The following is a 14,306-nucleotide window of genomic DNA, read 5'->3' as shown; positions in this document are numbered from 1 at the left end:
AGAAACGTTTCTTACGTTTTTTTTACTAATTATTTTTAGTAATCACCCTTTTTGTCCTGAGCATGCCTTCTGTACGCCTCACCAATCTTGTCATCTACCCCCTTCTTTAACTCTCCCGCACCCTTAAATGTCTACCCGCTTCCCTCGATCCTATTGGCTCTCGGTAAACGAGGTACCTTAGCACTCTGCAGGTTCGACCAATCGAGAATTGAGGCACATTCCGAAAAAGACCAATTTAAATCTAGAGAATAAGAATGAGTAGTATGCTCCCTTATTATGAAGTATAAGTCGAGTTACACTCCTGTTGTAAAGGGTTAATCCAAACATAAGCAGTACAACAGGAAAAAGAATGTTCCATATCTTCGTTTTGAGCCAGGTACACCCGTCAGATAAACAGATTCATCTGCCACTATTTCTTCTCAATCGTACCGAGAACCGCGACCGCGCATTCGGCTTATCGGAAACACAAATAGCTCCTCCTGCACCCAGTCCGATGTACCTGTCCGGGCCGGTCAGAGTACAGATCCAGATGCTAGTCTCAAAGGGCTTCCCAGGCCTCCACCCCTAAAGGAATTACGCTTCCCTAGCCCTCCACAGGAAAACACAGACCCCTAGATCTGCATGTCAGCCAGCGAGGGCCCCAGGAAGCCGGCCTCGGGCCCTGGGGACACGCCGGGACAGGGCGGGCGTGGCCGTAGCGAGAGCCGTCCAGCTTCTATTTGGTTGCTTTGCGGCTGTTTATGTTTGTCCTGTTTGGTGGTGTTTTATTTTCGACCGTGTACCGCAACCCAGACTAATCCGTGAGCTTACCCTTGATTCGTTTTCTCATTTTTATGTCTCTTGTCTCTCCGTCTCTCTCTCTCTCTCTCTCTCTCTGTCTCTCTCTCTCTCTCCCTCTCCCTCTCCCTCTCCCTCTCTCTCTCTCTCTCTCTCTCTCTCTCTCTCTCTCCCTCTCCCTCTCTCTCTCTCTCTCTCTCTCTCTCTCTCTCTCTCTCTCTCTCTCTCTCTCCCCCTCCCTCCCTCCCTCCCTCCCTCTTCTCCCCCATCCCTCCCCTGGTCTCCCCTGGTCCCCCCAGGTCCTTCGTCTACCTGAGTAACCTTCTGTACCCAGTGCCTCTGGTGCACCGCGTGGCCGTGGTGAACGAGAAGGGGGAGGTGAAGGGCTTCCTGCGCGTGGCGGTGCAGGCCATATCAGGTGAGCTCTCTACAAATGTTTTAGGCACCCCCAAGATTTCGCTTTTTTCTGATGGAATTTCGGCAGATGATCTGAACAATGAATGAATTATATTTATTCATTTCTCCACCCTATTGGTCTTAACACATGAAGGGTTCATTCACCAAACCGCATTGAACATAATTGTACAAAGAACTTCTTTGTGCCCACTTATTTTGAAGCAAGCTAACCGCTTTAGACGACACTGTCGAGTTTGTCGCCACCTAGAGGGGAACGAGCGTAATGGACTCACCAAAAGCAGGGGATACCTTTGGTTTAGTCCTTCATGGGCTGTCTTTGGTTCACTCCTTCTCCCTCAAACCATCTGTGGGTGTTAAGTTTAGTCTTGTGGTTGTTCAGGCGACGAGGAGGCTCCAGACTACGGCTCAGGAGTACGCCAGTCAGGGACCGCCAAGATCACCTTCGATGACCACCAGTTTGAGAAGGTACCGGAAACCACATCATTAATCATCACAGAACACTTCATGGGCTTCACGTGGAGGGGGGGGATGGATAGTGCTACCCCTATCCATCCATCAGGCCCAAACCCTAACCCTGGTGCTGTAGGAGGTGGTCTGTAGTGAGTGTACAGGGTTCTAACCGACTGTGAACTCTGTGCCGCTCCAGTTCCAGTCTGAATCCGGTCCGGGTGTTCCGCTGGTTCCGCTGGGGGGCGTGTCCCGGGCAGGGGGCGTGTCCCAAGAGGAGCTGCGCTTCGTGGAGGGGGAGGGGCAGAGTGCAGAGACAGCGCCCTCTGCTGACGAGGTCAACAACAACACAGGTAAGACTCTTCGCTCTCTCCACCTGCTCCTTCATGACCTGGATCTCAGTCCAACCTAAGTCCCTTCCGATAACAGCTAGACCTGCATAACGCGTAATGCTATACAGCATATTGACAGTTTTACCTTACTTTCTTTAATATCTATCTGTGAAGTTGTTTATAAGTGCAACTAGCACAGCTTTTAGCATGATTATGAGCTAGTATTGACTGAAAAGGTATACTAATACTATTTGACTACATTTCTTTACATAATATGTAATGTCTCCACCCCCCCAGCTGGGTCTGATGAGGCGGACGCTCCGGCCAAGCCCCCCCTGGACGCCCCTCTGGGGGGCGCTCTAGAGCACCTGAAGATCGGCAGCCTGTTCACCTTCAGGGTCACCGTGCTGCAGGCCTACAGCATCTCGGCCGAGTACGCAGACATCTTCTGCCAGTTCAAGTGAGTCCCCCCCCCCCCCCCGCTGTGGCCACGCCCACTTGTGATGTCACAGATGACGTGTCATAGTGACTAAGTGGATAATTATAATCACCCAAATTAATTTATTTCTTATTTCATCTGATTAAATCCGTCATATATTTTAAATGAATTAATGAGTTGATTCTTATTTTGAGACAGACTTAGTATAGTCCTCTAGATGATCCGATTCCAGATGTGAGCTCACGAGTCTCTCTGGATGAGAGACGTCCGCTAATCTGAACCGTACCGCTCTGCTCCACCAGCTTCATCCACCGCCATGACGAGGCGTTCTCCACCGAGCCCCTGAAGAACACCGGGCGTGGTCCCCCGCTCGGGTTCTACCACGTACAGAACGTAAGAACCGGAGGACCGCCTCATGAATCGTCCTCAGTGTCGGCGGTGATACAGGGAAGGAAAGGGCTTTAGACATCTTTATACTCATATGTATTAGCAAGAGGAGTCACATGTTACACGTGCACTGGACTAAAACATTAAATCATCAGAGATTTAGGAAACATGCTGAGTCGATATGACTCGACTTCTCTGACAACAAAGCTTCAGCCAGTCTGATAAACTCAGATACTGAACGTTTGTTACAGATTAACAATGGACGCAACCCAACAAAAAAAGAAATATAATCACTTTAAACTAACATGAGCCATTCAGAAATTCCCAGAGTTACAGATTCATCGTACGCATGTTGTCCGTCCCGTCGCCTGGCGGAGCCCCCTCTGGTCGCTGTGTGTCAGCGTAACGCAGCTAACCCCACCTTGTGCCCCGTCAGATCGCGGTGGAGGTGACCAAGTCGTTCGTGGAGTACATCCGGACGCAGCCCATCGTGTTCGAGGTGTTCGGTCACTACCAGAAGCAACCCTTCCCCCTGCTCTGCAAGGACGTCATCAGGTAGAGCGCCCCCCCCGGCCCCCACGCCCCCCCCCCCCGGCCCCCCGGCCCCCCGGCCCCCCGGCCCCGCTCTCATGTATATGAGTGTATAAGAGTGTAGATGTGTGTGTAACCCTGGTCCTTTCTCTCTCTCTCTCTCTCTCTCTCTCTCTCTCTCTCTCTCTCTCTCTCTCTCTCTCTCTCTGTCTCTCTCTCTCTCTTTCTCTCTCTCTCTCTCTCTCTCTCTCTCTCTCTCTCCCTCTCCCTCTCCCTCTCCCTCCCTCTCTCTCTCTCTCTTTCCCTCTCCCTCTCCCTCCCTCTCTCTCTCTCTCAGCCCTCTGCGTCCGTGCAGGAGACACTTCCCCAGAGTCATGCCCCTCTCCAAACCTGGTAGATACTGCACCTACTTTGTGTGTGTGTGTGTAGTTGTGTTGGTAGGTGTGTGTGTATGTTTGAATGATATAGCATTCGCATTGGTACTGCATTCGGCTTGTGTATGCACTGTGTGTATTACATGTGTATTTGTACTACGTTCCGCGTGTGAGTGTATGTATTGTATGTACTGTGTGTGTGTGTGTGTGTGTGTGTGTGTGTGTACTAGGTGTGAGTGTATTCACTACGTCCTGCTTGTGTATGTCTGCATTTCATGTGTTTGTACTGCAGTGTGAGTGGTTGTACTATGTGTACTGTTCTGCGTACATATATGTGCTGGGTGTGTGCGTCTGTGTTGTGCGCTGTACGTATCACGTGCGTGTGTGTGTACTGCATGTGCCTGTCCTGCGCCCTGAGTCACCCTGTGGTCTGGCGCAGCGGACTCGGAGTCGTCCCCGGAGCGGGAGAAAGCTCTGGAGCTGATCCGCTACCTGGTGCCCGACGTCCTCAACGGGCTGCTGGTCGACTCGCTGTCAGGCCACGCCCTCTCCGCCGCCGGCATGGCAGCCTCCTTCCTATTGGAGGCCGAGGAGCAGGCCCAGCTGGAGGCCCCGCCCACCTCCATCTGCTCAGTGATCCGGGCTCAGACGCCTGGTTGGTGGACGACCGCGGGCCAGAACCACTGGAACCCACCCCTCCTATACCAGCCACCTGGCCTCATATCTCCTTCATCTATCTTTAGAGTATCTTTGATATTTGCATTTGCAAGTACTTTTATCCAAAGCGATTTACAATAAGTAATAAGTAGGCAAAATATTACATAGATAGCTATATATATTTATTATTTTTTCTTATGGTCTTATGGACCAGCTGTATTAAGGTCATCACAGTGTAACTGTGTGTATACTTTTTAATTGTATGTATTATTATTTCATCAACAATATTTACCATCCTTATATTTTTATATGACCTCTATTATTTGCATACATTTATGCATATTTTTATACATTTTATATTTACATTTTTTCATTTCAATTTTATATCATGTATATATTTTTATATCCTCTATAAAGATATTTGATATAAGAAGGGTCTGGGTTCTGGTGATTCTGAACCTGACGTCGTGTGTGTCTCGTGTCGGTCCCTTCTGCGTGGTGGACTTTCCCTGCTCCTCCTTCATCTCCATCTGGATCACGTGCTCTCCTCTGCGTTCATGGGGACGGTTCTCCAGGGACGTTCTGTGAAAGTGCTCCCCCTACAGGACAGAGTTCTCACTCTCTCTGTCCCTGCGTCCCTCTCACTTCAACTCTTCGTCTCCTCGTAGGGTTAGCGCTGTCCGCGGCGCTGCTATGCTAGCCCCGGACTAGTGTTGCTGTCCTCGCTAGCACCGCTGGCCCCCGTTCTCTGGTGGTTGACCTTTCCTTCCGCAAGAGGCTCCTTGATGCATTGGGACAGTTTGGATCCAGGCTGTGTGAAGGGCAGATTCATTTAGACATAGGACAACCATACAAAACCATAGCGCTAATGACTAACTGTGGGTACAGCGCCCCCCTGTGGTGAAACACGGGTCATTACAACTGCTGTCGCTGATAGGCTGAAATCCTAGTGTTCCCTAAAACACAGCCTTATCCAAACTTCCAGCCTGCATCTAGAGGTTCACAATGTCTCACTATGGTCTAATGCCCCCCTCTCTCTCTCTCTCTCTCTCTCTCTCTCTCTCTCTCTCTCTCTCTCTCTCTCTCTCTCTCTCTCTCTCTCTCTCTCTCTCCAGTCCCTGCCACCAAGCTGACAGCCATGACGCGTCCCAGTGCCGGAGCCTGCCACTGTAAATACGACCTGATGGTTCTGTTTGAGATCTGTGAGCTGGAGGCTAACGGAGAGTGAGTATCCACTGCCAGGGGTTAGCTTAGCCCTCAGCAAGAAGACCGGATAACATCGCTTAGCTTGGCAATGTCATTCTTTAAAATCATCCATTGTGTGTGTGTGTGTGTGTGCTCAGCTACATCCCAGCGGCGGTGGACCACAGGGGGGGCATGCCATGTCACGGCACCTACCTGCTGCACCAGGTAAGACCTCGACCTCTGACCTCCGACTGTCTTTCTGTCTCTATCTCCCTATCTCTCTCTCTGTCTCTGTGTCTGTGTCTGTGTCTGTCTCTCTTTCTCTCTCTCTCTCTCTCTCTGTCTCTGTCTCTCTCTCTCTCTCTCTCTCTCTCTCTCTCTCTCTCTCTCTCTCTCTCTCCCACAATTCAATGCACTTAAAATGGCTTCATTGGCAGGAGAAACATTTACATTACAAGTTAAATAAGATCTCTCTCCCCCCCTCCCTCTCCCTCCCTCCCCCCCAGGGCCTCCAGAGGAGGGTCACAGTCACCATCGTCCACGAGTCCGGGGGCGACATCGAGTGGAAGGACGTCCGGGAGCTGGTCGTGGGTGCGTTGGGTCGGGTGGTGCTGAACACTGGGAGGGGTGGGGTTCTGGTCGTGGGTGCGTTGGGTCGGGTGGTGCTGAACACTGGGAGGGGTGGGGTTCTGGTCGTGGGTGCGTTGGGTCGGGTGGTGCTGAACACTGGGAGGGGTGGGGTTCTGGTCGTGGGTGCGTTGGGTCGGGTGGTGCTGAACACTGGGAGGGGTGGGGTTCTGGTCGTGGGTGCGTTGGGTCGGATGGTGCTGAACACTGGGAGGGGTGGGGTTCTGGTCGTGGGTGCGTTGGGTCGGTTGGTGCTGAACACTGGGAGGGGTGGGGTTCTGGTCGTGGGTGCGTTGGGTCGGGTGGTGCTGAACACTGGGAGGGGTGGGGTTCTGGTCGTGGGTGCGTTGGGTCGGGTGGTGCTGAACACTGGGAGGGGTGGGGTTCTGGTCGTGGGTGCGTTGGGTCGGGTGGTGCTGAACACTGGGAGGGGTGGGGTTCTGGTCGTGGGTGCGTTGGGTCGGGTGGTGCTGAACACTGGGAGGGGTGGGGTTCTGGTCGTGGGTGCGTTGGGTCGGGTGGTGCTGAACACTGGGAGGGGTGGGGTTCTGGTCGTGGGTGCGTTGGGTCGGGTGGTGCTGAACACTGGGAGGGGTGGGGTTCTAGTCGTGGGTGCGTTGGGTTGGTACTGATGGAGTCCTGACCCTGGGGACTGGGTCCTCCACCCCTCTTCCTGACGGAGGTTGTGTGTTCCAGGTCGCCTGCGTAACACCCCCGAGGCGGACGAGACCATCATCGACCCCAACATCCTGTCGCTCAACATCCTGTCGGCCGGCTACGTCAGGCCCACGCAGGACGACAGGTGGGTGCTGCCGCTAGCCGCTAGCGCACTGCTAACTAGCTCTGGTTAGCTGGGACTAATTAAATCCTCACCCGTGTCTTTACTCGTCACTTGTAACCTTGTAACACGCGCGCAACCCACTCTGTGTGTTCGCGGCTAGCTAGGGTTAGCTAGCCAGTCAGAGGTTCAGAACAACTTAATGTTGAGAAACTATTCATCTTTTTAGTGTACTGACGTGTTTGACCTGTAGGTGGCAGCAAACTCAAACATTCTGGTCGGGTCTGGAAATATTCCCTTTAAATCGGTGGTAAACTGGAATTCCACCAGAATTAAAAATAGATCAATAAAGAGAGCGACACGAAAACGGTTCCGTTTCAGCACTCTGGTTTTATATCAATGCACTGAACTCCGAGGCTGATATCACCAGGACTGATGTGTGTTTGAACTACCCAGCATGTGGACCTCCTCTGGGGCTTAACAAGGGACGCAACAGGCGGCCTATACGGGCTTTTCTGTTTGAGTTTATTTACCCACAATGCACTAAAAGCACCCAACAAGCGAACTGTTGCATGGCTTGGATCTCACACATGTTTTTATACCAGCGTCATCGGTCTGTCACTGGGCCAATATAAGTAGCTTCTGGTGTGTGGATGTGTGTGTGTGTAGGTCTGTGGGTGTGTAGCTGTAAAGGTGTGTAGTTGTGTGGGGGTGAACGCATGGGTGGGTGTGTTATTGTGTAGGTGTGTAGGGCATATTATTCTTTGCTGGCTGCACCACCCTCCCCATGTTATGCTGTCATGCCTCCATCATTGCACCGTCACCTTGCATCGTGGCACCTGAGACCCCACCACTACCTCCACCCTTCAGACAGAGTGCAGCCGTAGCGACAGCAGTGCCCGCTAGACGCCTGCATGCCCTTAACGATGCCCTTAACGATGCCCTTAACGATGCCCTTAACGATGCCCGGCCCTTAACGAGCACTCTGTTGAAAATTAGCGTTATTATAATTGTCAGGGTTTGTCTAAAGTCAAGCACATCACAACGTAGCAACCTGTCTAGTTTTGAACTAACCCTTCTAACCATTTCTGGTTTAACTCACTTAAATAACTAACCATAGAAGACGAGTCAGAGTTAACACTTGTATCTAGAGACATGGTTTTATTTGGTTAACGCAATAAATGTGTTGATTGATATATTAATGAATGCATAATCTAACCCCATTAGATCACCATAACATAGTCTAATCCCACTAAGCACCATGGACCATAACATAATCCCACTAGAACCATAGCATAATCCCACTAGAACCATAGCATAATCCCACACCTAACCTAGCCTGGTCCCCATCATGCAGTACTGCACATTGAACATCCATTTCAATGCTTCTATATTATAAACTGAATATTGTATATAGGGGATATATAGGGGACATATATAGAGAAGTCTGTGTAAGGCTGGCACGATATCACACACACACACACACACACACACACACACACACACACACACACACACACACACACACACACACACACACACACACACACACACACACACACACACACACACACACACGCACACACACACACACACCACAACTGACCAGAAGGGGGGAGGCGGGGACAAGATGGCTGCTCCTTCGTGGCTCCGTTGCCTGGCGACAGCAGGACCTGCCCTGCCGCTGCTCTCCACTAACTCGATGTTGTTTTATGTTTTACAGACAGTTTCTTGATTCGGACATGCCTAGGTATTTGATACGCCGTCTTCTTCAATATAGAACATATTTCATCATCATCATCATCATCATCATCCTCATTATCTCTGTTTTCTTTTGAGATATTTTTCTTGTCATACCAAGTTCTCCTGTTCCTTCCTCCTCCTCCTCCTCCTCCTCCTCCTCCGCTGACTGATTATTATATTGATAATCTTTCCGCCATTTGTCCCTTGCTTGCCTGACCCTCCCTCTCTCCCTCCTCCCTCTCTCCCTCCCTTCCTCCCTCCCCCTCTCCCAGTGCATTGTGGGAAATGCAGCCCCAAGCTGTGCATGTGCCTCCCTCTCTCTAGTGTTGTGTTGACGGTGGGTGTTTGAGCTGAGCTGGCGCTGAGCAGGATGGTTCGACAGGAAGTGCTGATGATCCACAGGAAGTGCATGGCTGGCTTGGATTCCCTCTCTGGCTCCTCTGGTTGAGCAAGGCATTAGCATTGCCAAGGTCAGGGGTTCGATTTCCTGTCTGGCTCAACTGGTAGAACAAAGAATTAACACAGAGTGAACCTTTCGATTCCCAAAGATAGGTCTGTACTTAAATGTATAAAAACCTACTTTTTGAGATTTGAAACAGCATTTCCGTGTAGAGGCCACTAGAGGGCAGTACCGATTCAGACCAAACTTGATGGTTGGAGCCATTTCACAGAAATGTCTTTCCCGAAAAGGAAAAACACAGCAATGTGTTCGTATTTTAATGTTTGCAATATTCAGAAAAATACAGTCTGTTTTGCTTTTATCTTTGGCAAGATTGATTTGTCCAACTCTGCACATCGGTGTTCTTCACACAATTGACTATTGATGATATCTGAAGCTGGAAAACATTATTTCATACACATTTTGACGCAGAGCTGATCATTATTAATGAGCCTTCTGGAGGTGGGTAACACAGCCCAGCATGCACTCCCTGTGTGTCAATGGATCCTGTTGTCTCTCAGTGTTTACGAGAAAGAAGTCTACGACTTATTCTGCGTTTCTAAGACCTCTCGTGGACCCCGGAGAATCCTGACCCTGCAAAACACTCAGACCTGCTCCAGGTGGTCCCGGCCTGAAGCCAACACGGCAGGTGGACTAAACATGACCTCATTGGTCGCCCGCGGCCTGACTCCGCCCCCATGCGGCGAAGCGTTCCTCAGAGCGGAGCCAAGCGACCCGGGCTCTGTGAAGTCGGCAGCGCGAGTGAAGGCGAGGTTGACACAAGTGGCGCCAGCACAATGACTTAAACCTGGCCTTGGCGCTTTTTAAAAGCCGTGTAAAAAGACCTTTCAAGTGCTTCAAGACGTCTCCAGCGGAGGCCGTCATGCGCTGCACTCACACATGTGCCTCCATGACTCGCTGCGTGTGATCATCTCCTTCTGGGACGCGCACGCGCGTGTTCCTCTTCCTTAATAATTAGGTTATTGACATAATTCCTGCCTGTCACTGGCCCTCTCGCAGTAAAGTGGGAGCGTTTGACTCCCAGGTGAAAGGTTCCGGGTTCAAACCCCATTGTCCCCCCGGTCTACCTGTTAGGAACCCTAGAGCTGAACCCCTAGAGAAGAGTGTGTGCCCCCTTTCGGAGGTCAGGGGTCTCCTCTCTGTCCCGCTGTAGGGCTTCGGATCAGAGCAGATGCGTCTCTAGGGAGGGGTTCTCTGGTCAGCCGAGGCCGTGGCCAGAAGAACTCTCTCTACACGAGAAGCTGCAACCAACGTGAGGTTCCTTAATGGCTCACAGAAACGTTGGCCCCGGTCTGAATCCACCGGTTCATATTTAGAGTGTTGCCTGCTGGGCGTCACGCCAGGAACAGAGCTGGTCTCAGCTCTCGCTGTGGGAAACACTGGAAGCGGTGTGCAAGGAGAAGGTATGGATTCAATCATGGAGCAAAACAGAAATAAAATTGTGTTTCGGGTGGTGGTCATGTGTTTCCAATGGACCTCGTCAGGGGAGGGTGTGGAGGTCGTTGGATCTGAGCTGGTCCCGGCCCTACCTGTGAACACCCCTGAGCTGGATCAGCCTCTCCTCGACCAGAAGGACCCGGCGCTGTGTAGGCCGTAGCTTTGGATCGAAGTGGGCCCTCAATGATTCAATGGAACAACTAGGAGCATACCTAGAACCAGATGGATGAGTATGTTACACAGGGCTGCAGGATCAGTCTCTCAGTGCAACTGTTCTGTAGTACTCACAACCTGGGTGTAGATGAGTGGACCAAGAAACATCATGTGCTAAGACCTTGATGGTGTGTACTGTGCATGGGTGTTTTTTAAAAGGTTGAATAAATGAAAGTGTACCGTCTCTGCCGCACCGCACAAACCAAAACATCAACAACACAACTTCAACACTCCTGTATCTCTCGCCTCAACTCACTTCCTGTTTCTTCCCTCGACATACTTCCTGTATCTCACCGTTACCTTGGTGATTTCTCTCCTCAGCACCTCCCTTGGAGTTGACCATAGGTATTCCATCACAACCCTGCCATCACTTTGTCTGTCTATCCCGTCTGTCCTTCTCACCCGTCAGTCCGTCCGTCCGTCCGTCCGTCCATCTGTATCTCTGTCTCCTCCTCCACCGTCCGACTCTCCTCTGATGACATCATCACTATGTGCCCTGGAGTCCTGGTGGCACGGGCGTCATCCCCCCCCCCCTCCCCGCCCTGTTCTCTCTCCAACGACCTCGCGGCCTGACGGTTTCCCCTCAGGTCCTCACCGCGCCGGGTGACCACAGGTGTAGCTCGTAACCTCAGTGACGTCAACCTCGTCCACGGGTGCGTTTGATTCACGGGGTCCCAGCGCTGCAGTGAAACCCAGGACCAGCGCGGGCGCCACACGCTGTGTGGGACCTCTGGAATCAAACGCAGCCCGGCGAGATGAGCTACAGCTGTGGTGCCCCCCCGGGGCCTTCCTCATACTCATACTGTCCTGAAGGGAGTGACTGGGACGACGGGTCTCGATGTTCATCTGTCTTCATGTCAAATACGTGTTGTTGATGTTGATGTTGTTGTTGTTGTTTACCGTAAGAGAACGTCATGTTGGAAGGACTCACCGGTGCAGGCGATAACCTATTGTCTTCTGTCCATCCCTCCCACTAATACCACTACCACCATCACTACTACTACTATACCACCACTACCTCTATCACTATCACTACTACTCCTACTTCTATTACTACTACTACTTACACTACTACTACCTCTACTTCTTCCCCTACTACGACTATTATGACTACTATTCTACTACTACTACCTCTACTTCTTCCCCTACTACGACTATTATGACTATTATTCTACTACTACTACCTCTACTACTTCTATCCCACCATCCACCCCCCCCCCGCCCCTCCACCATGCCTCCACCCCCCTCCTGCTCCGTCAGGACCTTCTACCGGTTCGAGGCGGCCTGGGACAGCTCCATGCACAACTCCCTGCTGCTGAACCGCGTCACGCCCTACGGGGAGAAGATCTACATGACCCTCTCAGCCTACCTGGAGGTAGGCCGAGTACTGTACTGTACTGTACTGAGGTGTACTGGTACTGTAGTGTACTGGTACTGTGATGGTACCGTACTGTACTGTACTGAAGTGTACTGGTACTGACGTGTACAGGTACTTTATTACCCTCTCAGCCTGACATTCCCAGAGGTAACCCGTCTCCCTGTGTGTGTCTATGTGTGTGTGTGTGTGTTTGTGTGTGTGTGTCAGATGGAGAACTGCACCCTGCCCACGGCCATCACCAAGGACGTGTGCATGGTGTTCTACTCCCGAGACACCAAGGTGCCGGCTGCCCACACCATCCGCACGCTGTTCGGCACGGGCAGCCTGCGGGCCACCGAGGGGTAAACACATGACTGACCTCACTGCTGAACCGCTGCGCTGGGGGGCTCTGGGTCTGGTGTGAGGAGGCTGCTACCACTGTGTGTGTGTGGGGGGGGTGTTTGTGTGTGTGTGTGCGCAGGTCTGTTGTGATGAATCTGCTTCAACTGTGTGTCGGTGTGTGTGTGTGTGCGTGTGTTCGTGTGTGTGGTGTGTGTGTGTGTGTGTGTGTGTGCGCAGGTCTGTTGTGATGAATCTGCTTCCACTGTGTGTCGGTGTGTGTGTGTACGGTGTGTCCAGTCTTTTATAGTACTTCATTTTGGACTTCATTTGTTTCCCTGGGAGATCATGATGTCATCTCTCTGTCTCCTAGCAACCGTGTTACGGGCGTGTACGAGGTCAGCCTGTGTCACCTGGCGGACGCCGGCAGCCCAGGTAGGAGTGGACCAAACCCTGCACAGCTCGGCAGAGAGGCCGTACCACGGGTGTTATACCCCCATGGTACGGTCTCTCTGACCCCGCCCCCCTGTCAGTCAGGGACTCTTGGGGTTCTCCGTCTCTCTGACCCCGCCCCCCTGTCAGTCAGGGACTCTTGGGGTTCTCCGTCTCTCTGACCCCGCCCCCCTGTCCTCACCTGTCCCCAGGAATGCAGCGGCGGCGGCGGCGTGTTCTGGACACGTCGGTGGCGTACGTCCGCGGCGAGGAGAACCTGGCGGGCTGGCGTCCGCGCAGCGACAGCCTCATCCTGGAGCACCAATGGGAGCTGGAGAAACTCAGCCTGCTGCAGGAGGTACGCACCAATCAGGGGCCGCCCTTAAAGGGCCGGCGACACTAAACCAGCGAGGGGGATTCACTCACACTTGGGGTTCGGCGACACTTTGGATGACCGAAGGCCTACACCTTGTTCATCTGGGTGAATGACAATATGTCAGAAAAGAATATATAAATATGTTTTTATTTTACTCCTTTCAGTGTTTGAACTAAATGAACTAAATGTTGTTGGCGTTGACTAGCTGTTCTAGATACTTGACTAGCAGTTCTAGATTTTTGACGAGCAGTTCTAGCTGTTTGACTAGCTGTTTGACTAGACGTTTGACTAGCTGTTGAACATGTTGACTAGCTCTTGTAGATGTTGAACTAGCAGTTCTAGCTGTTTGACTAGCTGTTTGACTAGCTGTTGGACTAGCTGTTTGACTAGCTGTTGGACTAGCTGTTGGACTAGCTGTTGGACTAGCTGTTGGACTAGCTGTTTGACTAGCAGTTCTAGCTGTTGGACTAGCTGTTGGACTAGCAGTTGCACTAGCTGTTTGATCCTCAGTTGGACTAGCTGTTGGACTAGCTGTTTGACCCTCAGTTGGACTAGCCGTGTGACTAGCTGTTTGACTAGCTGTTGGACTAGCTGTTGGACTAGCAGTTGGACTAGCTGTTTGACCCTCAGTTGGACTAGCTGTTGGACTAGCTGTTTGCCTAGCTGTTGGACTAGCTGTTGGACTAGCAGTTGGACTAGCTGTTTGACCCTCAGTTGGACTAGCTGTTGGACTAGCTGTTGGACTAGCTGTTGGACTAGCTGTTGGACCACCAGCCCTCGACGTTGGCCTAGCGGTTGTGTTGCTCCTCCCCTCAGGTGGAGAAGACCCGCCACTTCTTGCTCCTCAGGGCCAAGCTGGAGTCCACCCTCCTGCTGGGCCTGGAGCCGCTGGCCAGCGTCACCGAGGAGGAGGAGGAGGAGGTGGAGGTGGCTCCTCCCAAGCCTCCTCAGGCCGACCGCGACCTGGACCCCCCCGACGCAGACTTCCACAGCGAGAG

General features: G+C 51.9%; 1 protein-coding gene across 1 annotated transcript in view; it reads left to right on the top strand.

Moving 5' to 3' along the window:
- Positions 1-14,306, top strand: part of kif1aa (kinesin family member 1Aa) — a 50,903-nt gene that overhangs the window by 30,355 nt on the left and 6,242 nt on the right. The window contains 17 exon segments of the mRNA XM_030371818.1: positions 1,077-1,195; positions 1,574-1,659; positions 1,841-1,994; positions 2,271-2,433; positions 2,715-2,805; positions 3,236-3,354; positions 3,668-3,723; positions 5,477-5,585; positions 5,705-5,771; positions 6,053-6,137; positions 6,870-6,975; positions 8,675-8,701; positions 12,065-12,179; positions 12,390-12,523; positions 12,874-12,935; positions 13,145-13,290; positions 14,125-14,306. The exon segment at positions 14,125-14,306 is cut by the window's right edge and continues 22 nt beyond it. Coding sequence (XP_030227678.1) covers positions 1,077-1,195; positions 1,574-1,659; positions 1,841-1,994; positions 2,271-2,433; positions 2,715-2,805; positions 3,236-3,354; positions 3,668-3,723; positions 5,477-5,585; positions 5,705-5,771; positions 6,053-6,137; positions 6,870-6,975; positions 8,675-8,701; positions 12,065-12,179; positions 12,390-12,523; positions 12,874-12,935; positions 13,145-13,290; positions 14,125-14,306 — 1,821 coding nt within the window.

The sequence above is a fragment of the Gadus morhua genome, chromosome 12 (assembly GCF_902167405.1).
Source record: "Gadus morhua chromosome 12, gadMor3.0, whole genome shotgun sequence".
NCBI classification, from domain to species: domain Eukaryota; kingdom Metazoa; phylum Chordata; class Actinopteri; order Gadiformes; family Gadidae; genus Gadus; species Gadus morhua.
The sequence above is the reverse complement of the archived record's forward strand: the minus strand, read 5'-3'. Positions and strand labels throughout refer to the sequence as shown.